Source organism: Drosophila ficusphila, unplaced genomic scaffold, assembly GCF_018152265.1.
Source record: "Drosophila ficusphila isolate 14025-0441.05 unplaced genomic scaffold, ASM1815226v1 contig_414, whole genome shotgun sequence".
Taxonomy (NCBI): Eukaryota; Metazoa; Arthropoda; class Insecta; order Diptera; family Drosophilidae; genus Drosophila; species Drosophila ficusphila.
The window spans coordinates 13430792-13457278 of record NW_025064328.1 but is presented as its reverse complement, the minus strand read 5'-3'; the positions used below and the strand labels follow the sequence as shown (position 1 = coordinate 13457278).

The 26487-nt window shown below is 38.9% G+C and overlaps 7 protein-coding genes across 8 annotated transcripts; 3 read left to right on the top strand and 4 right to left on the bottom strand.

The window, feature by feature from the left end:
- Positions 1–5111: 5111 nt before the first annotated feature.
- Positions 5112–6343, bottom strand: LOC108090708 (putative gustatory receptor 58a). Its single transcript, XM_017189502.1, has 2 exons — positions 5324–6343; positions 5112–5270 (listed from the first exon to the last, which is right to left on the bottom strand). Exons 1-2 carry the CDS (start codon positions 6341–6343, stop codon positions 5112–5114), a joined length of 1179 nt encoding a protein of 392 aa, XP_017044991.1.
- Positions 6344–6524: 181 nt separating this feature from the next.
- On the top strand, positions 6525–7794 carry LOC108090691 (putative gustatory receptor 58b). Its single transcript, XM_017189476.1, has 2 exons — positions 6525–7538; positions 7594–7794. Exons 1-2 carry the CDS (start codon positions 6525–6527, stop codon positions 7762–7764), a joined length of 1185 nt encoding a protein of 394 aa, XP_017044965.1. The 3' UTR covers positions 7765–7794.
- Positions 7795–8940: 1146 nt separating this feature from the next.
- Positions 8941–9588, top strand: LOC108090639 (putative gustatory receptor 58b). Its single transcript, XM_017189417.1, has 3 exons — positions 8941–8985; positions 9086–9376; positions 9430–9588. The coding sequence occupies exons 1-3, from the start codon at positions 8941–8943 to the stop codon at positions 9586–9588; spliced, it is 495 nt and encodes a 164-aa protein (XP_017044906.1).
- A 491-nt stretch (positions 9589–10079) lies between these two features.
- On the bottom strand, positions 10080–11758 carry LOC108090932 (putative gustatory receptor 58c). Its single transcript, XM_017189868.2, has 2 exons — positions 10310–11758; positions 10080–10256 (listed from the first exon to the last, which is right to left on the bottom strand). Exons 1-2 carry the CDS (start codon positions 11489–11491, stop codon positions 10080–10082), a joined length of 1359 nt encoding a protein of 452 aa, XP_017045357.1. The 5' UTR covers positions 11492–11758.
- A 120-nt stretch (positions 11759–11878) lies between these two features.
- LOC108090931 lies at positions 11879–15068 on the bottom strand. The gene is made up of 5 exons (XM_017189867.2): positions 14326–15068; positions 13357–13933; positions 13223–13293; positions 12871–13160; positions 11879–12811 (listed from the first exon to the last, which is right to left on the bottom strand). Exons 1-5 carry the CDS (start codon positions 14952–14954, stop codon positions 12567–12569), a joined length of 1812 nt encoding a protein of 603 aa, XP_017045356.1. The 5' UTR covers positions 14955–15068; the 3' UTR covers positions 11879–12566.
- Positions 15069–17577: 2509 nt separating this feature from the next.
- On the top strand, positions 17578–18140 carry LOC108090678 (protein FAM76B). The gene is made up of 2 exons (XM_017189465.1): positions 17578–17659; positions 17714–18140. The coding sequence occupies exon 2, from the start codon at positions 17716–17718 to the stop codon at positions 18061–18063; it is 348 nt and encodes a 115-aa protein (XP_017044954.1). The 5' UTR covers positions 17578–17659; positions 17714–17715; the 3' UTR covers positions 18064–18140.
- LOC108090677 (sodium channel protein Nach) lies at positions 18117–24921 on the bottom strand. Of its 2 annotated transcripts, none has more exons than XM_017189464.1 (9): positions 24395–24921; positions 20841–21038; positions 20364–20648; positions 20052–20288; positions 19842–19996; positions 19555–19620; positions 19073–19164; positions 18386–18491; positions 18117–18326 (listed from the first exon to the last, which is right to left on the bottom strand). In XM_017189464.1, exons 1-9 carry the CDS (start codon positions 24919–24921, stop codon positions 18217–18219), a joined length of 1776 nt encoding a protein of 591 aa, XP_017044953.1. In that variant the 3' UTR covers positions 18117–18216. The 2 variants fall into 2 exon arrangements, with proteins under 2 accessions (XP_017044953.1, XP_017044952.1); XM_017189463.1 differs by having other exon boundaries at positions 19812–19990.
- Positions 24922–26487: the final 1566 nt, after the last annotated feature.

Here is a 26487-nt window from a genome sequence, read left to right as displayed (position 1 = left end):
TACCGATATGCAAATAAAATGAAACGCCAGTCCCTGTCAATGGGATTATGTTGTTTAAAGCAAATAATTGCATTTTAATTAGCAGCGAAATAAGTGCGATAATTGGCCAGGAGCCGGGAGTCTGGACTCGGAATTCTGGTCGAGAATCGGTGGGCGAGCTTTTCTGGGCATGGATGTGGCAGCGCAGTGAATGAATCAGATGCGGCTGGCTTTATTAACCATATTATTATTTCATTTCGATGCGTGTCATGCAAATTTCTGCAGCCGCTTTTGCCTTTGTTGCTGTCGGGTTCGCCTGCCTTTTGGCCGTGTCACGTAATTAAGCGGTTTTATTTGCGGCTTTGCCGCACATTAATTGGTCATGTTAAATGTAAAATTTCATTTTCGCACAAAAAAGCGAAACGTTTCCATAAATGAAATATATTTAATTTTGTTTTTCCGGCCCTGTCCGCATATTTCACCATTTATGAAAATTATTTTGTAGTGGATTATGGATGAACTCGACTGTGAACTGTAAACTGTTAGTTGTGTTTTGTCAGTTTGGCTGTCCGGTCGACTATTTTTGGATTTGTTATATTTCTCTTTTTGTGCATTTATCCTTGAGCGGGCCAATTAGTGTGTTGTGACAAAAGTAATTAGAAAAGTTGTCTACGCACCGGATGGTTATTCATTTATGCAGACCTTTTCATTTTTCACGCCCAGCACTCGGCACTGATTGAACTTTATTAAATCTGTTAAAGCTATCAAAATGTATCCGATTATTGTTAAGCAGTCAGAAAAGGAGTTACATAAAAACTATTAAAATGCAATATATATTTCAAATACCTTAATGGTCAATAAATGCCAAATGCGCTTACCAGCTTAAAATATGAAATTATATTTTTTTATGTAAAATGCATACATATTTTGTGATACTTTGATAACAGGTTTTAGGGTCAGAAATATAGCTCGGTCAAATAAAAAATGTAACAAATATTTTCAATATTTTTCTCTTAAAGGTATTAAATATCTGTTAAAAAGTGTAATCAATTTGAATGTAAAAACGTTTAAGTACAGTTTTTATACCAAATTAAAAGGAATCTAGTAAAATATGCGTTACTAAGACATAACTCAAATAAATTTATGTTAACTCTAATTGCAACCCAGTCAGAGAGCAGGCATTTCCATTTACCTTTCGCCCATCGCCAGGGACCGCATTAACTTGGCCAACATCCCGGCAATGCCAAACACCGCCCGCAAACTCAACCGCAGCAAACGGGCCGAACTAAGCCAGTGGAAATGGCCAAGGAACATGCCTCGCGATTATCCACACAGTTCATCGACGAGGGCGAGAGTGGCTTTAACATAAACTTTTTCCATTTTCCCTCCCTGGCCGTAAAAAATATGGATAAGGGACAGCGGGACTTTCGCCTTGGCCTCGATGCTAGGATGCGGAGATTTGTGCGCCTGCCTTTTCCGGATTTCTTTTGCGATTTTCCCAATCATTTTCGGCATTTTAATGCATGGCAGGGCGGAAAAGCCTACGAGGCAAAGTCGAAGGCTCCGGTCTTCGGCTCCTGGAAACGTGTATCAAAGTTGATTATCGTGGAATATTTTTCAGCATGGATTGAGCCAGAGATTTGTGCTTGTGGCCTGACCTGATTTGCGGCCCCAAAATCCTAAGCCTGGGGATTTGCGCCTAGATTGGCCTTCGCCTTCGCACCTGCTGTTCGTGCTATAACTTTGATGATGAACTTGTTGAGGGAAAGGTTGAAGTTCTTCGAGGGAAAATGCAACTTTAATGGCCACGCAAACAATAAACGCTTAATGGAACATGGCCAAAAAGATGCGGCGTTTGCAAGGTGCTAGAAATTGTGTGTTGAAACGGAAGCGGAAACGGAAATCATATGGCGAGCGGCACTCGAACACCCGCACACATCTGCAACTGCCATAAAGGTGCTTGGCTTTTATGTCCAGCGTGGCAAAGCGAGGGAAATCGAGGAAAAGCGAGGACCACCAGAGAACTTTCGCCTCTGCACACAAACCCAAAATAAACGCATTAGGTTTTGGAATTGGAATTGCGGTTGCAGCTGCCGGCAGAAGCCGAATGCCCAACAAGTCATAAATCAAACACGTTTAATTAAACTTTACGCACGGGGCTTCCCCCTGAAACCCGCTCTCCACTGAAGTCCTTCGTCCTTTTTGCTTTTCCCCCCGCAAGAAGCAGAAACTTTTTGACTTCGCACTAAGTAAAAATGCAATTAGAATTGCCAGACCAAAAGACTCGAATGGAAAGCGCCGATCTGTGGAAATGGCCACGCCCCTTCCGCCTTTTCCCGCCCCTCCTTTGACTTCTGGTCACGTGGCGGTACGTGCATAACGGTTACTTGCATTGGCGGAATTGTAAACTAGCCTCAAGCATACTTAAAGTTGAAGCACTGCGAAGGTGGTGCTATCACCTAAATGGCTGCAATTGCAACCAGCTGCTATTCGCTTTATTTAGGAAAAAATCACCAAAAAATGGTAATGGGTTTCGATTTCCAATTTAAAATAAAGTCGTTCTAGACTTGAAATATTTAAGGTTTCAAAATTAAAGAGAATAGAGATGGTTATTTTAAGAGTAACTTAATCAAATATTTGCTGATTTAATAATTTTAAATTTTAATTCTATTTTATTTTCTTATAATCTTAAAGACCAAGAACTGCAAGTTTTTTAAATGGAATCCCCATTAAATTTAACCCCCTTCGAGACACAAAAGGTTGGCATTTAATTTTTATAAATCCGCTTATATAATGAGTGTTTCTCAACTTCCTTCAGCTTTCTGCTTCCATTTCATTTGGCATTTCCCAAACGAGAGCCACAACTTGTTAAAAGCCGCACAAATGCACTGGCAGAAACTGTGAATTATGTGGCAAAATGTTTTCTCGCCACCTTCGCCTTGCAGTTATCACTCCGCACTCAGACCGCACCACCAACCAGATGAAACCATCCGACCACCCAACCTCCCAACCACCCACCGCCTGTCATTGCGAAGGAAATCACGCAATAAACTAGCGGCGAAAACAAAACTTAAACTACTTTTTCCGCTGGCCGCAGAAACTCAGTGGGAAAACTTTTTTGAAACAATACAATTTATATTTATGCGCAGAGGCGACGGCGATGACAAAGAGGGTTTCGGGTGGAAAATTGTTTGGGTAAGGGAAGGAAGGGGGAGGGGCGGTCGACTGACCCAGAAAATGGGCGGCAAAAGAAAATGCTGGCCAGCATTTTGGCAAAGAGCAAAGCGCCAAGGCAGGAGAGTTTATTTTAAGTGTTGAAAATAACTTGACCCACATTTGTGTGGTTCCACAGGACAGGACACCCCTTTTCCTCGTGTTGATAACTGTTTTTCCGACCCCGAAAATCCCCCGCAAGTCCTCGAAAAACTTGTCCATGTCCATTCGGAGGGCTCAATGTTGAACGAAGCTTAGTCCGAAACTATTGCCAAAACTTTATAACAAATTAATTGCATTTTAAGGGCATGCAAAAACCAGGGATGCACGAAATATTCAAATTTTCCTTCAACTCACTGGACTGTGATGTAATTTTCCAAATTCAAATGGGGACCCCGACTGCCCTCAACTAATTTTCGGTTTAAAGAGTTAAATGACATCATTAAAATTGAGTTAAGGTCCAACCACAATAATTCGTACATGATTTTGGAAGGGTAAATAAATATTTTACATTTCTTTACTTATTAATATATTTAATATTGAATTTTTAAGCAAAAATTTTTCTTTATAAAGTTCTACTATAATATTGTTTACTCTTAAAACAAATTTATCGAGCAAAGTTGCAAGTTAACTGGAAAACTCGAACGTCGACATGTTTTGCCTTTTTCATAATTTTCATTTCTGTTTATTACTGTCAAAGGGTTAATTACAGCAACCCAAATGGGGATTGAAAGTGGATTGTTTGCAAAATAAACTTACCCAGTTTGCTAATTAGTTACCAAAAGAAATCGTATTTGCTCTCGTTTTGTGGTTTCGGCCATGTCGCAATCACAATCCCAAGCACAGTTTGCAATCGATACACAAAACCTTGGCCAATTAACCCACTCCCGTCCCCATCTTCCCGAGGGGCGGGCCTAAACTAGTTCAGACCCAAAAACAATACAATCGGAGGATGAAGAAGTGGCAGATGTGAAGGAAGAATGATGAAGTAGGAGCTCATAATGACCCCAAATCCTTTCAGTCCAAATGAAAATTCCCCAGTCGTGCGTATAATTGGAATTAATACAAAAAGCAGCTGAGGAATATCGAACCACAAAAGACGGAATGGAGCAGGAGTTGGTTAAACAGTTGGATAGTTTTCTGGCCCGCAAGCCAGATTTAATGGCCAAATCCTGCTCGGGGCCTGACTTCCTGAGAGCTTGATTAAATTTCATTTGTTAGCCGACAAAGGGGATTCACTATATGACTATTGCACAAAAAATGCCAATCTTACACAAGACAAAAATATTCTTTCCAATTACAAGTATTCGATTTTCTGGATTAAGTTTTAATACAAAAATTATATGTATAATATTTTGTTTATTATCTTTATGGTACTTCCACCCTTTTTTCCAATTTTATAAAGTATGTTATACAATAAATGTGTTCCATAATTAAACATTATTAAAAATACCAATATGTTTAATATTAATTATTTAAATATAATATTTATAGGTTTGTTCAGTGTCATCGTGAGTTTCGATTTTGTGTACACTTATATAGAGTCAGTGGCCTTATTAAAAGTATATCGCCTTAGCTTTAGGGTGACTTAATATATTATGATTTTTGGCAACGCAAAAGTAGCTAAGCACAAATATATGTACATATTTGATTATGTATGTATATATAATCGATACGCCATCGGGACGTCTTGTGCTCCTTTTCGCTCTCATTAATTCATGTGAAAATACATTTGTGCTGTTGTTGTTTCTCCGCTGCGCTCGAAAATACAATTGATTAATGGATTTTAATATTTAATAACTGTTCTGGTGTGTGACGAACAGTAAAACACAATTAGGTTACACATTCCGAAGCTCTATAATAAAATGTTTCCGCGAAATTATCATTTATCACAAAACAATTTACTTTAATTTAATGACTTATTCCACTTTTTTCTTCAAATCAAATTGAACAAGTACCGAAACCTGAACGAGGACGTAGAAAAAATAAACCAAACTAGTTTGTTTATTAAAAACAAAAAGTCCACAGACTTTATAAGTTGCAGGATGACATCGTAAGTGATCGGAAAATAACTCCATCTAAAAAAAATAATAATTGGAATTGGCAATAAAATCAAATAAGAGTACATTACCTTCAATTGAAAATTTCTACTGACTAGCTCAAGATGACTAAATTCCCGCAAAAGGTTTCCCATTTTGAGGCCACTTCTTCGGGTCACATCATCAACAATATTCATCAGTAGAATTGCACTCCAATAATGGCAAATTATTCCACATATTGCTGTGAATTTTGTGATGTTTGACGCTGTTATGGATGTGTTGCCGAATTGTACGCCATGATAAACCAGATTTATATTTGTTACAAACATTTTAAGCAATAAAAGAGCGATTGGAATATCCAGTGTTTCAAAAACTTCACGGATCAGTCGTTGATTTCCGACATGTAGGCGGAAAAGATAATGTAGTTTGTCAAAGGCTATCTTGCTTTTTTCCTCTGATAAAACTAAGGAGTTACGCTCTTCGTGATTTAGGAGGGAACAGAGATCTTTTAAAGCTATTTGCATCCGATCACTCTGCCAGCGGAGAAATAAAAGGATGGCATATACACCTGCCATCATGTTAATTATATATATGTATTGAACAACATGTGCAATAATCATTGTAGTATTGTTAAAAGATCGATCCGTAGTGATTTTTACCATTATAAAAGCAGACACTAAAATATTTAAATTTGAGACAAAAAACATTTGAACAAGTAATCCTTGGGTTCTCTTCCACAAAGGTGTGTATTTCCTTGAATTGTTTTCCAGCCTTTTGCATTTTAGGCAATGATGAAATATGTTTTTTCCTAGTTTAAGGAGCCTTTTTCTTTTCAACCACATTACGCAATATCCCGAAAACACGGACATAATTCGGGTAATATTAGTTAGATTGAAGGCCCATTGAAGAAACGGATTTTGGCTCATATAGCTTTTGTCGTACATGTAATTGGGAAATGTGAAGGGCAGAAGAATCAAGAGAACCACATGCAGACATGCTGTATAAAGAATATACCATCTTTGCGAAGATCTAATAATAAACTTTCCATTTTCCAATAGAGCGGGCAGAAGCCCGCAAATTAATCCATATATGTAAAAGCACTTAAGTACCATGATGAGCAATAAGTTAAACCGGCGAAGGACGAACATCGACTGACCGACAACGAAAGGAAGCTCCATTATCCTGCCGGAAATCGGTGAACCTTATAAATCATAATTTTTTCATCAAGCCAAAGGGTTCGTTAACTAAATTACTATTTATTTAAGCCAGTTACCTTTCGACCTTAACTCCAACATGTTGCATCCGAAACTGAGTCGCGTGTTGAAAGTGATTTACTCCCATTCTGTAGTTTTTGCTCTGATGGGCACTACATTAAAGATACGGTCGTACAAGAAATCCATACGTTTGGATAAGCTTTCGTGGACTTACATAACTTACAGTTTATTTATTAGCACTTACATGCTTTCAAACAGTTATTTTATGGTACCTCAGGAGTTTCTAGATGGCTATATAAAAAATAACATAATCCTGCGGTGTAGCTTTTCTTTGATGGTGGGACTAGGATTTATGGAAATGGCAAGCTGTTACGGAACAATTTGGCTTAAACGCCAGGAAATCATTCAGTTCTACAAGAACTCGTTGAACTACTGGACCAGGTTTAAGATCCTTATGAAAACAACAGTGAATAAACAAGAACTCAAGGACTTGCAACTTTCGCTAGCAAGCAGAATGCGTAGAGAAATAATGGTGCTATATGGCGGTTTCGTATTCTCCACGGTGGTACAATACCAACTAGTAAGTGTATTGAACAATCGCACTATATTGGCTTTCGGTGCACGGATAACGCACATGCTACACTTCGTTGCAGTAAAAATGGGCTTCTATACCATACTCATACTGTTGGAGCACCAGTTTAAGGTCATCCATCTAGCTCTACATTTTATCGAAAAAGAGCAGAACAGAAAACAGTGGAAAATACTGAGTTCCATTGCTTCTTTTCACTTGGAAACTCTTCAGTTGGCCAGAAAAATATTTCGAGTGTACGATATTTCCAATGCCACGCTTTTTATTAACATGTTTACGTCCACAATAAATATCCTTTATCATGCGGTTCAGTTTGGCAATGAAAGCATTCAACATGATGGTTGGGGAGCTCTTTTTGGCAACGGACTGATCATTTTCAACATCTGGGGAACCCTCATGTTACTTAATACGCTGGAAAGAGCGGTGAGCTCATGTAATTACACTGGCGAGCAGCTAAAGCAGTTTAACGATCTGCCAATAACGAGCAAAAATTTTCAAAGGGAGGTGGGTACTGACTTCAAAAGTAAAATTCATTTCTTTAAAAATTGCTTTTATTCAGTTGGATAAATTTGCAACTCATCTAAGGAACAACCGATTGGTCTACAAAATCGTCGGACTTGTGGAACTGAACAAACCTGCCGGCCTCAGTTATATCGCCTCGATCTTTACCAACCTCATTATTCTTATGCAGTTTGATTTAAGACTGCCACAACAGCAAAACATTCATTAACAGTATATTAGTAATACTTAAGAAATTATATGTTTTATAATATATTATATATACCTTGATACCTCAATAAAAATTGTACCCTCTCTCTGCAAGCGTATAATAAATCTGCCCAAGCTTTTACCATAGAGCAAGTAAAATAATAGCGTTATGTTAACTTGATTTTTTATGGCTGCGATGCCATGAGCGCTATTTGATAACCAGATTATTTTCATTTGTTTTCGCAGGCAATGGGGCAACCTGGAACCCAGTTTTTACAAGAGAAAACTGTTAAATCTTAGCCATCAGTTTTTTAGGCAATCTAACAGATAAAATTTTACTTAAAAAAGAACAAATTTATAGTAAAATATATCTAGAATCTAAAAACCGCAAATTAATCCACATATATATTATATAATATACTCGTATGTGTGTGTTAAGTGTCATGATAAACAAACAGCTAAGCCTGCGAGGGACGACCATCGAAGCTCCGCTATCTTGCTGGAAATCGGAGAACCAGTCAACTAATCGCTTTCCCATCGTGTTGAAAGGTTCGTTAACCAAATTACTAATTTTCTGAGCTCTAAACTTAGCCAGTTTTATTTTGACCTTAAGTCCAACATGTTGCATCCGAAACTGGGTCGCGTATTGAAAGTGGTTTACTGCCATTCCGTAGTTTTTGCTCTGATGGGCACTACACTAAAAATGCGATCGTACAAGAAATCCATACTTTTGGACAAGCTCTCGTGGACTTATTTAACTTACAGTGTATTTATTTCCATCAGCGTGTTTGCATACAATTATTTTATGATGCATCAGAAGTTTCTAGATGGCTATGTGAAATTAAACACTGTGCTGCGGTTCAACTTTCTTATGATTTTTGTACTAGGATTTTTAGTAATGACAGGATGTTACGGAACAATTTGGATAAAACGCCAGGAAATCATTCAGCTTTACAAGAACTCGCTAAGTTACTGGACAAGGTTTAAAATCCTAATTAGGGCCACAGTCAATGAACAAGATCTCAAGGAATTGCAACTATCTCTGGCCAGAAGAATGATCAGGGAACTATTGGTACTCTATGGCAGTTTCGTGTTCTCATCGGTAGTGCAATGCCAACTGTTGACTGTTATCAACAAACACGTTCTAGTGACATTAGGTGCAAGGCTGACCCACATCTTGCACTTCGTTGCAATAAAAATGTCCTTCTATACCATACTCATACTGTTGGAGCACCAGTTCAAAGTAATCCATCTTGCACTAAGCTTTCTCCAAAAAAAAGCAAGATGGAAAACAATGGAAAACTTTGCGTTCGATTGCTTCCATTCACTTGGAAACTCTTCAGTTGGCCAGGAAAATATTTCGACTTTATGATATTGCCAATGCCACGCTGTTTATGAGCATGTTCATGTCCACAATGAATATCCTTTATCATTCCTACCTGTACAGCAATAACACAATCAAGCATGATGGTTGGGGATCTATTTTTGGCAACGGACTGATCACTTTCAACATCTGGGGAACCCTTATGCTCCTCAATACGCTGGAAAGAGCGGTGAGCTCATGCAATTGCACTGGCGAGCAGCTGAAGCAGTTTAACGATCTGCCAAAGATGACCAAAAATTTTCAACGAGAGGTAGGCTTTAGTCAAAAAATATATAAAATATTTTTTAATTTGTTTTCTTTTAGATGGAAGAATTTGCAACTCATCTTAGGACCAATCGTTTGGTTTACAAAATCTGCGGACTCGTGGAACTGAACAAACCTGCTGGCCTCAGTTATATCGCCTCGATCTTAACCAACCTCATTATCCTTATGCAGTTTGACTTAAGACTAAGATTATTATAAACAAAACTCTTTTTTAAATTTTATGTGTGGTGTAGAATCTATATTGCTCTGCGAAGCTTTATGAACTTTATATAATTATAGCACGTTAATTCACTCCTTGAAGCTTCAAGCACTTTCTTTCCCATAGAGCTTTTTCGATGTTTTCAAATGATTCCAATTCGAAACTTTGACTTATAGCGGATACGTAAGTTAGCTCTCCAAAATAAAGTCTCTTAAGTGTTTCAAGTAAATTTATAGCGTTAGATAAACTTGATTTTTTATGGCTGCGATGTTTATTATCCTTGCGCCGTGGACAAGCTGCTGGAGTTTTTACTGGGCGGATTGCAAAGAATGCGAATATAGTGGGTTACATTTTGAAAACAACGTTTGGAAGCGGTGCAACATTTTGAGCAAAGCTGCAGCAATTTTTATTAATCAATCTTTTTTATAAATTAAGCAAACGTAGGAAACTGCAAAGTTAATGTGTATACAAAACCAAAAACTGTTAAATCTTAGCCGTATATCTTGTAGGCAATCTGACAGAGGACCAACACATTGGTCAACACAGATCTTGTCATCTTATGCACCGTCGCGTTGTTCAAGTCGAAAAGGCCAAGGATATGAAGTCGTCTTACACGCTGCGGATTGGGCTGAAGTCTCCGATTGAGATACCAAAGCGAGAACTCCAACTAAATCAGAAAAAAGGTGTAGTTTTCAAGTAAAATAAATCTATAATAATTACCTGTCTAGAGAGTATTATTCCCTGACTGTATTTATGATTGTTTCCCGAAATATTGGCGTAAGAAAGTTTAACCACAAGGTTGCGAACCTCCAACCATTTAGTCCGATTGATTTCAAAAATGAAAAATTGCATCAAGATCTCGACGTGATAAACGAGAAATAGGACAGCGAAAAAGATTCCCTTCCCGATTTGAAAGTTTTTGTCAAATTCCAGATAAATCCACAGTCGAAACAGTGTGGCTATATTGAAAATATAAGTGGTAAGCAAATTAAGAAGTAACTGCCATTCGAAGATGTTCACAGTCTGCTTGAGGACCTTATCCAACTGGAGGCATTGCCTCCAAAGCTTTCGCCAAGCAGACGAAATTTGCCGTAAGCCCATCTCTCGAGGAATACCATTTCTTTTGGGCAAGGCTTCCAGATCCTGTATCATTTCTTGGACACTCTGGGACATGTTAACTACAAACCAATTCCCGGCCACCTGGATTATATAGATCGTCAGATCTACATAGCTCACCATTAGAATCATAATCCAAGAGTAAAATATGGCAGCCACGTTGTATGGTAACATAGCTTTCCTGAGCTTAAAGTCATTCTCACAACGAACCAAGGAATCTCGGAACACAAGTTGCTGTGTGAAAATTATAAATCGAGAACCTGTCAGAAAAACTTTCCACAGACATTTTTTTCTGCAATCCTTGTGTAAGGCAAAGCGAAATTTATGCAGCATTTCCATAAAATCGTTTCCTATCTGATGCAATCGACGTCTCTGTATCCAAACATTGCAGATAAGGAGCAGCATGGTCAGAAATTTGGACAAGCCAACCACATTGTAGACCGCACGGAACATACCAATTTGCGGACACTTGTAAAGATTGCCCGTTAGCAGGATCAGCGCAAATGGCAGGATCAAAATATATGCTATGTCCAGAATGGAACAGTATACCAAAGTGGGCACATGGTAAAGGCGAAACCTCTGAGTCCGGGAATCGTAGTGCAGGTTGCATAATCCTATCAAGCGACTCACTTCAAAATAAACCCGCAGGAGGTTGAGCTTAACCATGTTGCTAAAGTATTCAATAGGAACTAGTGTCAACCAGACGTTCCATATAAATATTTGTTTAAATAGCAGACTTAAATAAATCTCTAGGGAATTTAGTTTGTGGAAATTATAATAGGACATGCAACGGGGACCTTAGATATATAAAGTTAGTTACAGCAGACCAATGAATGTCTACTGATTTAATAACATTTAAAAATGGTATCCTATTTAGAAAATAATAATACGTAATACAAAATGATATACGAAATGATATAAAACAATGCAGACTTTTATAAATTTAAAAGTATAAAATATACTTTATTATTGTTGTTGGTAAAAAATTTAGAAAATCAAAAAAAAAAAAATCATAGTAATTGTATATAATAAATGACTAACCATCGGAAATAAAAATTGTAACAAACTAATTTAGATAAATTCAGTTTTTATAGAGTATTTAAAGTTCCAACTATTAAGTTCACACTACTTTGCCACATTTATAGGTATCACAAAAGAATCAAAAGTCGTATCTTAAAGTACTTATCTAAAAATGATTCATTTATTTCACTATCTTTCTTTTGCAATTTCAAGTTGTTTCCTCTAGACGTTGGCTCGTGTGTTTGGTTTGTTCTTATCAAAATACCGCTTGGTTGAATGGGGATCTTTGCTTATCTTTATAGGTAGTCGGTAGTTCGTTAAAATGTAAGCGTATGCAATAACTACCGCAACGAAATGATGATGCTGAAGCTTATTGTACCGAATCGAATCGTTCTCCTATGCGTTAACTAGAAACTAATTATAAATTCAAGCATATTATATAAAATCACACAACAATCTCTGATGCATTTTTTTTGCACTCGCTCTGACTTCGTTGTAAGTGGGTACACACTATATGGAATATACACGCAGATAATTTGATATCTAGATAATGGTGGATTGATTTTTGAAACCTATAACAAAAAAATATATCAAATAATAATAATCTTCAATGGATGGACTATCTTGTTTTAACTATGTAAAACTATTTCCGGTAGATATGAAATTTTTGACAGAAATAATGTCTTTGCTAACTGAAGTAAACTACATTTGGCCTTTATGGCTTCATCAGAATCAACCCACAATAATCTAGATAAATCTATGGTTAATTGTTAGGATGATTAACATTCCGTGTCTCATTTAGCACAATTGACTTCTACAGTTTGTAATTAACCCTTTGAATCTACGCCACAATGTGGCTGTTCTTGTTTAGATCGGTGAGCAGCTCGGCGTCAAGATCCTCCGCTTCCAGAAGGTCATTGCAGGCATCGCCGTTCAGCGAATGTGGAATGCTTGTAGATAGCACCATCCCCCGACCACCTCCGCTTCCCGTGCTAATCGAAATATCATCGGGCGGGGAATTGCGACGCCTCTCACGTTCTCTAACAATGTGCGGCGCCTCGTTGAACTCGTCCAACTCATCCATGCCTGCAGAGATATCAAAGATGTGAAATTCCGAAATCAACGGATGGATAAACCATACTCACCAGCATACTTGGTGCCTGCTAGCAGCAGATATTGACCCGCTCGATGAGGCCACAAGAGGCCGGTCATCACGCAATAGGCCATGCAGTCCGCCGAGTTGGTTATGCCCTGAAGCAACTTGTAACGCCACATGGGGCTGACCTGCAGCGCCACAATGGCCACGATGGGCAGGTAAATAAACCACACCAAACTGGAGGCGCCCAGGTGAAGCAGGAAATCCAGTTTCTTGGTCGAGTGCTCGTACTTCATTGTGTTGCGCAGTTCGTAAAGGAACCACATCATAAAGGAGGTGCTGTAAATGACCAGAATGTAAGTTACCTGGATTTTGATTAGTTGTTAATTTTAAAAACTTACCGTAGTATTAGGACTATCCAACCGGGCCAGGTTTGGTATTCGTCGATGTCGGAAACCACATCTACTTCCGTCTATAAAAGATTGATCTTAATTTTAGATTTGCGTTCATTACTTAATGATTTCTCATAACTCACCCTATCCCAGATGTAAAGAAACACATGAAATGCGCAATATGGCACCCAGATGGACATCAGGATAATCCAACCCGTTCTGCTTATTTGCTGCCTGGTTACAGCCCATCCTTTGGCCAACAGCAGCAGGATAAGCATGAAAGTGGTGCGGCTCAGAATGTCCAGAACATCTCCCGCCGCCTGTAGTTTTGGTTCGCCCACTCCGTTGGCCGCATAGTGAATCAGATGGGCGGTGATCAGAGCCAGACTAACGAATTCGCTTAGGAGACTCAGGGTGAATAACTTGGTCACTGGATGCTTCTGCCGCCGCACGGCATAAATTTGCATGGGCAGCAGCACTATATAGACGAGCATGAACACGAGGTACATCTCCAGCAGATTCTGCTGATCGTACGAGTACTGGTAGGTCAGTGGATGTGCGGCCGAGTTGTTTGGATGCAGGTTAACCAGGTTGATGTCGTAGTCGAGGGTATTGAGCAGGCTGCTGCTGAATTTACTGAATCTGGGCAAACTTTCGTGGGCGTGCCATTGGCAGGTGGTCTCGTTTTGATAGCAGGCCACCAAGGAGAGGTACCAAAATCTGTCGAATACATTTTTTTAAGTAAGAAAGGAACAAAGATCAATATCAGGTTTAATGTGTCAATAAGCAATACTTGTTTTCTCAATGAACGCTGATGTTTATATCATAAAGACAAACTTACTTAATTTACATAAACTAATGAACAATGGTGAATACTACGTGCATAGAATAAAAAACGTGTTTATTACTTCAGTCGTTTGAGTAAGCCGAATGCTTTGGATTTGCAGTTTTGCAGACTCGAATTCTATTTGCACAAATTAACTAACTATTGACTTTAATATTGTAATAGAAACTACAATAATTGCTAATGATGTATAATAATGCATGCAAAAAATTTACAAAATATATTGAGCCGTTTAGTTTAAATTATATATACAAAATCATGGCCTCACCTGGGTTCTGCTTCCAGGTTAATAACATATGTGAACTGTGATCCTGGAATGACGTTCGAGGGTGCATCTTCATCGCTGCAGAGCTGATTGACAGGACAGGGTACGTGACGCAAGAAGTCCCTCTTCGCTCGAGGATTACACTTGGAATCGTAGGCTATTCTTTGGAGGCGGGAGAACATTCCCATGCAGGCGGCTTCCCGGCTCCTCTGGCTGCGATTACCGTAGAACTCGAGGAAGGTGCTCCTGTCCAGAACGACGAGCGTCAAAGGAGCAGCATATTTGTCCTTTGATGTTATATTGCCGTAAATGTATCCAAAGGCATTTCGCCGTGTGGGATCCGCCTTGTTGAAGCCGAACTTGACGAGGAACTGGAAGAAATCGCCCGTCTGGAACTGTCCGCTGATGTGGGTGGCATTCCCCGAGGGCAGGGTAATCGTGATAATGGCAAGGATTAATCCTATAAGTAGTATTCTGCGACTTGTGGACCCTTCACTTCTTATCAGTAGTTGTTTGTATGCAGCCTCCTCTTCTTCTTCGCTGGGAATCCTCCGCCTACTGGACACCAGCTCGTCCATATCGGTTGCCTCGTTGGCACCGCCCACTTGCCAAGGTGGCGCCCCTTTGTGCATCGCTTGCAAGTTGGCACAAGTCTATTTTTATTTTGGTTTTGCGGAAATTTCCACAAATCCGCAGCCCAGTTGTTGTTGTTGCCGTTTCACTCCACCTTCAGTGTGACCGCGCTGGGGCAGCAAAAAAATGCGACTTTACTTTCTAACTTTACAAAACATACCAAAAAACGGAAAAATCTCGATTAAATAAAATCTGAAAATAGAAAAAAACATGGAGTTAATTTTGGATTTGTTAAACAAAAAAATAGGTAATAATATAATAGGTAATATAATAATAATTTTTTTTAGTTTGGTCAGAAAAAAAAATAAGCAACAGCAGCAACATTACGACATCTATCGTTGTCTAATGAAAAAATTGTTCCTTCAGTAATTCAAATATATTTACAATTTTGTTTAAAAGAACAAAAATTTATTTGGTTTTTTAAATTAAAATTTGAGCGCGTTTTTTTAATATTTTATGTACATGAGGAGCTGAGATCTAAAAACCGCGTAGTTGTAGTCGAGACACTCACCTTTAAAGAGGTCTAAAAGCAAGGACACACAGTATTCTATTGGGGGCATATCTTTTTCTTATTGGGATTAATCCTCAAACTCAAAATGCAGAGCTTCTTTTTAAGAAAGTTTTCAAAAAAAACTTTAACTTAAAACCACATCTTTCTAAATTGAGGATTTTATCCCTTTCTAAATTTTTGATGACAACATTTATTCCTGTTTGTTTTCATTAACATTTTAATGTTAGTGTTGGCATTCTTATCATAAAATATAAATATGTAGGTACATATACAGTTAATAACAGTTAACGTCAAAATTTGGAAAAAAAGAAAAACTTAATGTTAAAGAACCAATTTTCTTGGGCACCAAAAACTTTCAACATTTTTATTTAACTTACTTAAGGATTGATTCCCAAGTGAATGTTGTGCCATAAAGGGTCATCTTAAGGATTAAGGAACAATAGAGGTCTTTAGCCGTTTCCCAATCTATTTTTTTACACTTTCATATTTTTAAGCTCTCCTTCTCTTTTATCCTATTTTTGCCAATGGCAATTTCAACAATAAATTTCAATAATTCTTAAATTTATGCGGTGAAATGTGTTGCTACCCTTTTTGGCTAAAAACTTCAAAGTGGAAAGTTGGGGAGACGTATTACCAAGCTCCCAAACTCCGCACCCCAAACTCAGTGCGAATCCCTTTCGCTTATTCATTTTAAATGCAGCCAGCGGTGGCGAGAATATTCTCCCGTGGATTGTGGTTTTCCACGCCCCCTTTTCCATTTCCACCAGGAGGTGTAGAAAAAAACACACACATTGACAATTCCTTTGAGATTTGATTGCAGGAGGGAGACGACAATAGACTGTGCGAAAGGAAGGCTGCGGTTTTGCATAAAAAATATGAAGCCATTGAAATGTAGATTTCTCTTTTGTGATGTATGTAGATGAAAACTTTGATTCCTGGACCAGATCAATCGAGGATTACATCAAGTAATATTTCCCCCCTTACCCGTTGACCCAGTTATTCGACCATTTCTCGCTCATTTATTGATGACGACGCAAAATCTAAAAGAAATTTCAGAATGAGCAGCATAAATTCATGAGCTTTCTTAACTATAGTGTTTGGCATTTGTTGACAGTCCACAGTTCACTCAGTTGTGCAAAAGTCAAGACAAATACAAGAAATAAGATTGTTAGGGGAGTTTCATCTTACTTTATGAAGTACAGTCAAACTTCCCTAGTCGAAACTACAATGATACATTTTTTTTTTTGAAATTCAAAGTGAAGTAATATCCATTTGATTTATATATTTACGTTTGAATAAAATCCCAAATATATTTAGGGTATCGGTTTTGTTCTTATTATTTGAACTCCACTAAAAATCCTTATGAAATTTGACTGTACATATTACCAAACAAACAAAGGCTGGAGAAACACAAGTTGCCCCATCCAAATAATTCGCCAAATATTAAGCACACATAACATGTGAACAAGACGAAAAGTTCATTTCAATGTCTGCCGAAGACCCCAAATAACAAAATCCGACAAGGTTGGCAAAAATACAAAAGGAGCGCAATTGGTCGTCCTTTTCTGACAGGCTTCCCCCTCATATTTTCACTCCCCTCTCTTATTCTTTTCGATTCTAGAGGAAAACAGTTCATTGAAATGCCGGCGACGAAACATGGACAATGAAGGTTCAATGATGATGAGGTGAAAAAATTGGGGAGTTCCAGTATGATTTTCGCCAACTTTGCACAAAGTGTATTTTATTTTTGATTAGGCCGGCGCGACTGTTTATGTTTGGCCAATAAAAAGATTTTTGAGTAGTCGGCGTGATTAGACAGATACAAAGTGTGGGAATCTATCCGATAGACAGACAATACAAGTGTCTTTTGTAAAAATTGAATGGATGTATTACAACTTAAAGTTGCTGTTCAGAAAAAACATATTTTTAGATAATTTTCAAGAATACTATTGGAGAAACCCAACAGACTGAAAAAAATAGTATCTTTTAATATTTTAAAGATACAAAAATGTATTAAACATACCTTGCTTTAAAGAATATGTTGTTGTCATTTAAAATTTTTTTTTTGCTTAACAGCTGAAACATAAAATTTTTCTCAGTGAAATATTTGCCTCGATCTAGATGGCTCTTGATAAAGTTTCTCTGACGTAACTTTTTATCGCTTCAAACGGCATTTAATAAAAGCAACATTTGGTTTGTATATTTCATTCAACCGGCTTTTAGATTTTACCATCTTTTATTTTGTAGTTATGGATTCGCCGGACAACAGATGGTACATGTGCACCCACTGTTTTCAAAGATGTCTTTGGAGGGATCTTTCGGCGGAGGAACACCGATGTTCTCGCTGCCGATTGCCACTCAAAATGTGTGCGATTTGCGACAGGAAATTCGAGCCGCGAGATAAGTCGCATTCCTACTGCAAACGTTGTGATTTTTACATACTCAAACACGCTGCCGTGAAACCTCCTCCAATAGAGGAGAGTCAAAAAGAACGAAAGGATCTCGAGCTGGATACCGAAGGATCTTCATTCACAGAACGTTGGAAGGAGATTCGGGCTGCCGCTGGCATCGATGACGATTTGGGTTTGAGTGACTAAGCTGAAGAAACACTGTTCTTGACTTATTTTCAACATTTAAAATACCAAATAAATATTTTTCATTGGCTTTATTTAAATTTTAAAGTGTGCATAGTGTACAGTTTCCAATTTACACGTTTTTTTAGTTTTTAATTTAAATAAAGGTTTACCGGCTTAATTGAAGAACATGCGCCTGACAAGTCGAACAGTGAAGTAGTAGACAATTTCCGTAAAGCTCAAAGCGCTGCAGCCCAAAAAAAATCCGACAAGGCCGCCGATGTAAACTGCACGTAAAAAATAGGGAAAGTGAAAAGCGACTGGCCCAAATGACTTTTAAACTTACCCAAAACATCTGCGAAAGAGAAGAGGACGTCCCGCCGAAGCTGAAGCTTAGGGTACTCGATAATTCCCCACTGGAGGTTGGCCCCTAGGAACCAGACACGCGAGCGCTTAAGAAAAGCCGGAAAACAGAGGAAAACATTGAAAATATACATATACACTTAAGCAGATAACAACAACAACAACGAAAGCAAAATGAGAACAACATCATCATCATCAGTATTCTGGTAACAACAAGGCAAGTAAGCAAAAATTATTATTAAATGTAAAAACTTTCGCCGCACACTGCGCGAAAAAAAGTTAAACAAAACTTTTGGTTTGCCGCCCCCTTTTCGCACACCTCATCCCCAAAATAATTGCATATTTCAAGGCGCCCAGTTCCTGCAACTTCTGTGCTTATTATTTTTTATAGCCCTGGACTACAATTTTGATGTTTGTTTAAGGCAAATGCCCCCGAAATGTTCGTCCCTTCGCTCTGTTCCGTTGCTCCGGCGGATTTTCCTTAGTTTTCCGGGCATTTTTCCACTTGAAATGCTCGACGCAGCGGCGTCTGCAGTTGCCACTTAACGAGCTCTCTGGATGGCGCTTCTGTTCGCCATAAACATTTTTACAGTTAAAGTTTACTTTATATTTTTAATAGGGGATTTGCCATTTTTTCATTTATTTTTATTATTATGTGCGATGTACTTACGTAGGACTGCACAAAGAAGTTCGAATCATCGCAGTTAGCCAAACAATTGCAATTGATTTTGTATTTGTCCGATTTCAGGGAAATTATCTCGCCTGTGTGGTAAAATAAATGGATTTAATATTACAAAAAACCCAAAAGAATATCGTAAATATGGTTAAATGCCAGTTAAAACTTAATATTCTTTTCGCATCATCTGTAAACTTAATATTCTTATCTGCAATAAAAAACAGCCTTTTCCGTTCAAAATATTTATCCAGCTCATCAATGTCAAACTGCTTTTCCACAGCAAATTACTTCCACAATTTCAATTACGCAACAGGTTGTCTATTCCAACCATCACTTTTGACCAGCACGGAAAAAATTAAATTATGGTCACGTCCTGGGACATTTCTGTCCATCTTTTTTTCGGGCGAAAAATTTAAATCGAATTTCCAGGGCAGGTTAAATATTTGCATGCTCTTGTGGCGGTGGAAATTACTCACGTTTAATTTTGACCAGGCATCCGATGCCCTCCAGCCCGCAAACAGGCAACCTTCGTCCATTTCGCACTGAAAAACATAAAAGAAAGAGATGGATGGAGCGCATTCGAGCGAGGCAGATAATCGGGTAAAAGTTGCCACTTAAACTACGAGTATTTAAACATTTTACGACCGAATTTGCGCCATAAAACTGGGCAGCTTTGATGCATCCCCGTCCGGCGCATAAAAGTTAACTTTAATGGGGGCCAATTAAGTGCAACTCTGTGTCCCGAAAATATGATTATACCCACAGCGGTTCCGGTAGAAGTGTGGAATGCATCCGCAGACCCTCAGAGCGAAAAACATTCGACACTCCGAGAGGCAGAGTCCAAAACTGTAGATCGGCACTGTCTTCATGTCCTCGGCCTCGTAGTTAAAGCGGCAGCTCCTTTGTTTGGTGCTGAAACTAATGGAAACAACGTAAATATATTAGAAATAAATGAGTACAGAACTCTACTTACGCTCTTGCCTCCTCGTTTGTGTAGATCTCTAAAGCGATGAGTTCAACAGTGGTATAGTCACTTTCCGGAAAGGTATATCTCTGCTTCGATATGCTGGGAACATCCCCTGCCCCATGGAAATAAACATCATAGGCCGTCGAAAGGTTTATAATCTGGGCGTAGATTTCGCCGTCCAACGGATGCACTGTCACCCTGTCGCCATGGTCCAAAAGGCTCCAATCGCCAGAGCGCCAGTAGCTGCCAAGTAGCCAGAAAGCCAGAAATCCAGAAAGCCATCAAATCAGAGCCACTTCCTGGCCAACAATTACTCACTCGAAGGAATTGTAGCGGGCCACCAGCGAGTTGACTGAATGGCAAATTCCAAACTCCGTTTGCGTCTCGTAGATGAACATTTTGACGGCGGCGCCGCTGCTGATTTCCGGCTCGAAGGGCCATTTCAGTTCGTACAGCAGGTCCAAGTACTTGCCACTCGGAATCCCATAAGATTTGTTCAGCGGCAGCGTCTCCAAGTTGTCGTATGTGAGGCTGGCAAGTTTTACAATAAAATCGCGGAAATCCTCTTGATCCTCCTCGGACAAAAATTGTTCGGGATGGGCACTGAATGTGTGCATCCGGGGAAATAAATTTAAAAGGATTTTATACTTTCCAAATTTATTGAAAAAATACGAGTATATACTCAAATAAAATTATTTATTGCTTTTTTGTCTAATTTTATAGGTGAATTTCGGAAACTCTTCATCCGTTGTTTTAAAACTTTTTTTTTATTTTATAAAAATAATCCCAACTTACAGTATGTACTCCTCCACTTTCAACTCATCGATTCGCTTGTGAGGACAAACCGTCAGTGATGGAAAGCTCGTGTTCCAGACCAGCTTATTCCGATCCATGGATATAACCATTGGCGAGTTCTGAAACCGATGCCAGGTCCTTGTGCTCAGCGAGATGATGCTGAATAATGCCATGCAGATGAATGCAAACCAGAGCATGCTAAAAAATGAATAAGAATTCAGACGAAAATGCCAAAAAATGCCGCAGAGTCAAAAATGATATATGGATATGGAATCTAGGGAATAATTCGCACTGCTGTCGAGTGTGCATTCTGGCGGAGGACATAAAAATCTATTGCGTGTAAATATTTTCTGTTAGCATTATGCGAAATATTCGCGATGAAAAAATTATGGCCAACTAGAAGAAGGAGTCAATGAACGCATCAACGCTTTTGCAACCCTTTACTGGTTTTTCTTTCTTTTCGTCTTCTTCCCTTTTGTTTGAAACGCCACAAACAAACTGGCAAACCCACAGACAGAAGTCGCCAAAAATCCTTTGCAGAATTTCCCATTTCAGGCGAATGTCTTCTACAATGACATTTTGATGCCAGGAATGGCTCATAAAGCTTTCAACACTCACACACACAAACACTCTGCTACTTGGCTTTTAATTTTCCCAAACATTTTCCAACTCTTTATAATTTCTGTGTAAAGACTTCCTTGCTTTTTTTCTCGACTTTTCGCCTCCGACAGCTGAGTTCTGTACTTTGTGTAACACCACAAAATTCCTTTCGGACATCTCATATGACAGACTCGTAGTCATTCTCATTGCCAATCCCACTCCCATTTCCACATTTTCCCCTTTCCTCGTCATTTCCCAGCTACTGTCAGTCTGGCCTGCAATTTATGTATTTGCTTTGTTTCATCATCTCGGCACTCATATGCATAAAATTTGTGCGTGAATGAGGCTCAGTGATGCATGTTTGATGCCACAGAAAATCTCGTTTGAAAATCATCCATAGGGGTGGCTATTTGCTTTTTTATTAAGCTTTGAATTCTTGAATTCCAACAAAGTTTATATTGTGGTTCTGGATTAAAGGGGTTAACATGTGGCTTATAAAATTTCTTAAATATTTACATAAGTTCTTCAGGAACGAGATTGAAAAGCGTTAATAGATCGACTAAAACCAAACAAAGCAAAAATCTTTAGTAGCTACTTGAATTGTAATTTAATATAACTAAAATCTAAAGCCAAGTAAAAATTTAAACTAAATGTTTATAACGAAGAATTGGTATTTTATAATTCTGGGAGTCTGAACGTTTTTGGAGTATTGAATGTTTGTTAAATCTTAAGAAATTAAAAAAAAAAACTTTAATTACTGCACTATCAGACCCCTTATTTTCAACCGTTTATGATATTCGGAGCCACTTCTAATGAAAAGATTTCAGCTGTGCCAGAGTTCAGGGCCCTCGAGAGTCTGATTCCCTGCCATAGATTTTAGTTTGCCCCCAAAAACAGCGCCATAATCCTGGGCGTCCTGTGCGTGTTTTGCATTTGCATTTGCAGTTTTTGGTTGTGGATTATGCAATCGTGCACCTGTCGCTGCCACCCGAAAAGGGGGCTGGTGCAAAGCCCTCATAGTTACCATATCAACGCTTGTGAAATTGAGGTTATCACATGTCAGCGACACAGACTCTTCCTCTCGAGCTTATGCATTTCCCTTTCCCCGTTTTCCCCAGGTTGTTTTGTATGCGAGTGGGTTCCTTTATATATACATTTTTTGTGGAAATGCCTTAGTTTTGAGGGAGAGATAGGGAGAGCTTAATTCGGGCTCGGGATGGAGTTCTGCATAATCCAGAAATTTGTGCGTCACAAGCTGATTTTTTGCCATGGCAAAGCATATTTCCCCTTTTTATTTTTTGATTCCAGGGTGAAATAAATCTGAATTGTGCCAAGTGGAATTGCTCAAAGAAATAAATTTTCCGAGAAAAATGTTCTACAAATGTCCAACAAATCATTTTCATGAAAGCATTTGGGGGAAGTGTATTAATTAAAGCTAAGCTCTGCGTGACCCCCTCATTTCATCCGGAGCTCACCTTTTGGCCCTTCTTCTGGTGAACACCTGTCAGTTGGGTTTCGGGTCCGGCGAAAAACTAACAATAATTGTAATTGAGCCCCATGATTTTGGGGGAGAACTTATAGGCTACACTTACAGAATGTTTTAAGTGACTTGTTATTTAAAAATGGGATAAAAATCATACCTGTAATGTTGGATAATAGACTTTTCAAAAGTAAATAAACCATAACCTTAAAAAAAATTTTTATTTTTGCCTAATAAAAAATAAAAGTAAAGCTAATAGGTTTTTTTATTTAAGAAATAATTTTTTCTATAAAATTTCCCTTTCTCTTTTTACTTTTTGTAAGCGATAAAAGCTACACTCATTTTCGGATATTCACTAATTGTTCTTATTTTATTTAAACTTTCAAAGTTTTTCCTAATTTTTCTCTCAGTGCCTGCTTGGCCCTGTCCTTGGCCTGGCTGTTATCCACTAATTAACCCTCAGTCGGCAGCCCTGACAGATTTCCCACCGACCACCGCATCCGCATTCGCATCCGCATGCTCTGCCCCTGCCTTTCGACCACTTTGGTGGAGTGTTGCCAATTTAAGCCTTGCCATGGCCAACACGGAAAAAGAGAAAGGTAGCTAAAGAGCCGGAGAATTCCCCTCGTCTCCCCCTTTTTCTGTGCATGTGTGTAATCCTGTTTGTCATGTCATGTCAGTTTTAAGGATTTATTGCACCGCACAAAAATACAAATTCCAGCAACAAAAATATAACTTCGGCTCACAAGAATCCCCTTTTTTCTCCGCCGACCACATAAATCGGAAGATATGTGGAAAAATGTATTTCCGTTGGAAAAGTTTTATGTGGGGGTTCAGCACGCACTTTCCTTTCCCTCCAGGACTTTTCTGATATGTATCCGAATCAGAGATTCCTGCACGTGTCCGCGGTCGTTGGGTAGTCCATTTTTAAGTCCTCGACTTATAGTTTTGTATCGTTTTAGTTTGCATTTTATGGCTTCTAAGGGGCGAACGAAAGTAATCCTGTCTAAAAGTTAAACCAGCGGTTTCTGCTCCTTTTAGGCCGTAATGAGGCTTAGCCATAATTTGCCTTGTAAATTAATTGAGTGGAAATGTTGACTGAGACCTTGCGGCCGCCTAACCAAACATTTGCCTAATAAGATCAAGGTTTAAATGGTGTGACCTAAACGTTGGCTTTAAAGAAGAGAGGAAAATCACCTTTAAGAGTTGTATTCTACTTGTTGTAGTATCAAACATAGGGTTCTTAAGGGTATTATGCTATTGGTTTTCATTTGTAATCTGAAGACAACAGACTGCCATATGCTAATTAAGAGTTTTTCCAATTATCTCTTGGCGCAATTGGTTCGCTTTGTTTTCCTTTCAAGAGCTCATATGTTCCTCTGTTACCCCCACTTTGAGTCCAATTCCATTACCCATTATCAAGTTGTGCCCCCAAAAACGAGCCATTGAGGGCACCACACAAATCAAAACTCACCGTTCGGCGAAATTCAGACCGAGCTTGGCCAAATAAATGAAGCCGTGTATGGAGGAGCCCTGCAGGAACTCGATTATGAAGGCCTGCACTTTGGCCAGGCAGGCACTGCGGCTGTCCCTTCCAGTTTCCCCATCTAAGTCCTGTTCCCCTGCTCCCCTCTCCTCCACGTGATCCGTGATGGGCTGCGGTTGCCATAGTGGCGGTCGGCGAAAGGAGCGAATGCTCCTAGCGGGTCCTTGCTGATTAATGGCCACGTTCCCGTCATTAGCTTTCGCAATTGTTTTGCTGTCCGTGCTGCCGTTTGGATTATGCTGATGTCTTTGCGCCGTGCCGGGAAAAATCAGTAGTCCAGGACCCGACCTCCTGGCCTTATCCTGCGGCGGTCGCAGCGAAGCCGTCGACGAAGTCAGCAGCGAGTCGCTGCCGGATGCGAATGCCTCCTTTTCGTCCCAGCTGCTCCTTCTTGACGAGGATGCCGTTGTCCTTGCCGCCGCTGACGGCGAGCTGTCGACAATTTTCGGTTGCATATCCTTGGGCGCTGCTGCAAGACAGGATTTATTGGTGCAATTTTAGAAAGTTAATGAGCAAACTCATTGGCAGATGAACAAAATGCAAATTGTATAGGTATTACAGATTTGATGGTTCTAAAAAAAGCTGTTAACCTATTTTATTTTTTAAAAAATTATGAAGTCTCTTAAAATCAGTTATTGCATGATTTTAGGTGACTACAGATGTAATGATTTATGAGAATAACTATATGTATTTTATTGTAACTTTTTTAAGATGTAGTGAACAAGCTAGAATATAAATTTTCAAGCGAGTCATTATTTAAAAAACCGAATTAGCTCTATTTCGAATTCTTTTTGGGAAGAACATAATGAAAGTAACTTTTGTTTACTTGAAAATGATGTACCCAACGACAAAGTTTAAATGAAAAAATACAAATTAATTTCAAAGAAGTTGAATTCAATTGTTTATTGCCCTTTTGTTTTAATCTTTACGATTTCTGTACCACTTGTCCATATGCTACCGCTAAAATCCCACTTCAGGGAGAACACTACAGCAGTAATCGTCTGTCAATAGCACTTGCCGAACACTCCACTCAGTTGCATCATTACACATGTGGCATGAACTCCCTCGCACACTGATTACAGGACAAACTTCATAATTTGCACGGCCCGAGAGCATTGTAACATGGTTAAGCTCTGATTTTTTATCACCACTCCCTGTTCATTAAAATATAAATACGTCTCTTTAAATATGTTTTTGCGGTGCGGCGGCAGGTTGCTGGACATGGCCAACAAGGACAATAATAAATCATCATCGGGGGTTTTAATGCGCTGTAAATTATGCCTGATGGCGGACGCAGCTCCGCGAGAGTAAATCCAATGGCTGACACGAATTGCAATCAATGCAACGGGAGTGTAGCCAAGTTGAATGGGGATCGGACTTATCATCATCATCATCATCGCGGAATTGTGGCCGGGCATTAACTTAGTTAAGGATTTTCATTTGTGAGCGGCTGACGTTGAAGAGATTGCGATTAAATGGTAATTGGATGGTCAAAATGTTAAGAAGATTTTTGTTCTGATCTTAACGGGTTTTGTTTCGAATATTTTTTGATTTAATTAAGATTATACATATTTTTGTTTATTATTTTTTAAAAAAAAGTTTTTTCGCATTTCAAATAATAAATATGCAATATAATGTTGTGAGATTAAGTACAAGCAAAGGAAATTTATTCTTGTTTTCATAAAGAAAACGTTCATACAATCGAATAATCTTCTCCATTCAATTGTTGTCCTTTGAGGAGCGCAAGGCGATCAGTAGGCCTTCAATAGAATCGAACGGACAGACAAATAAGGACCCCGAAGGTAATCAGCGAGATGAGCCGGAACATCAAAGGCTTCCCGAGAGTGTCCAACTGCGTCCTTAAAACTGGATTAAAATTTCATTTAAATTTGCATTTAAATGAGCGTCGAACACTCAAAGTAAATGACCCCATTCAGGCCCAGTCCGCCCGGCTCGGCAACTGGAATCCAGAATCCACTCCACAATTCTGCCGGGGACAAAGGTCCAGACGCGAACTTGTG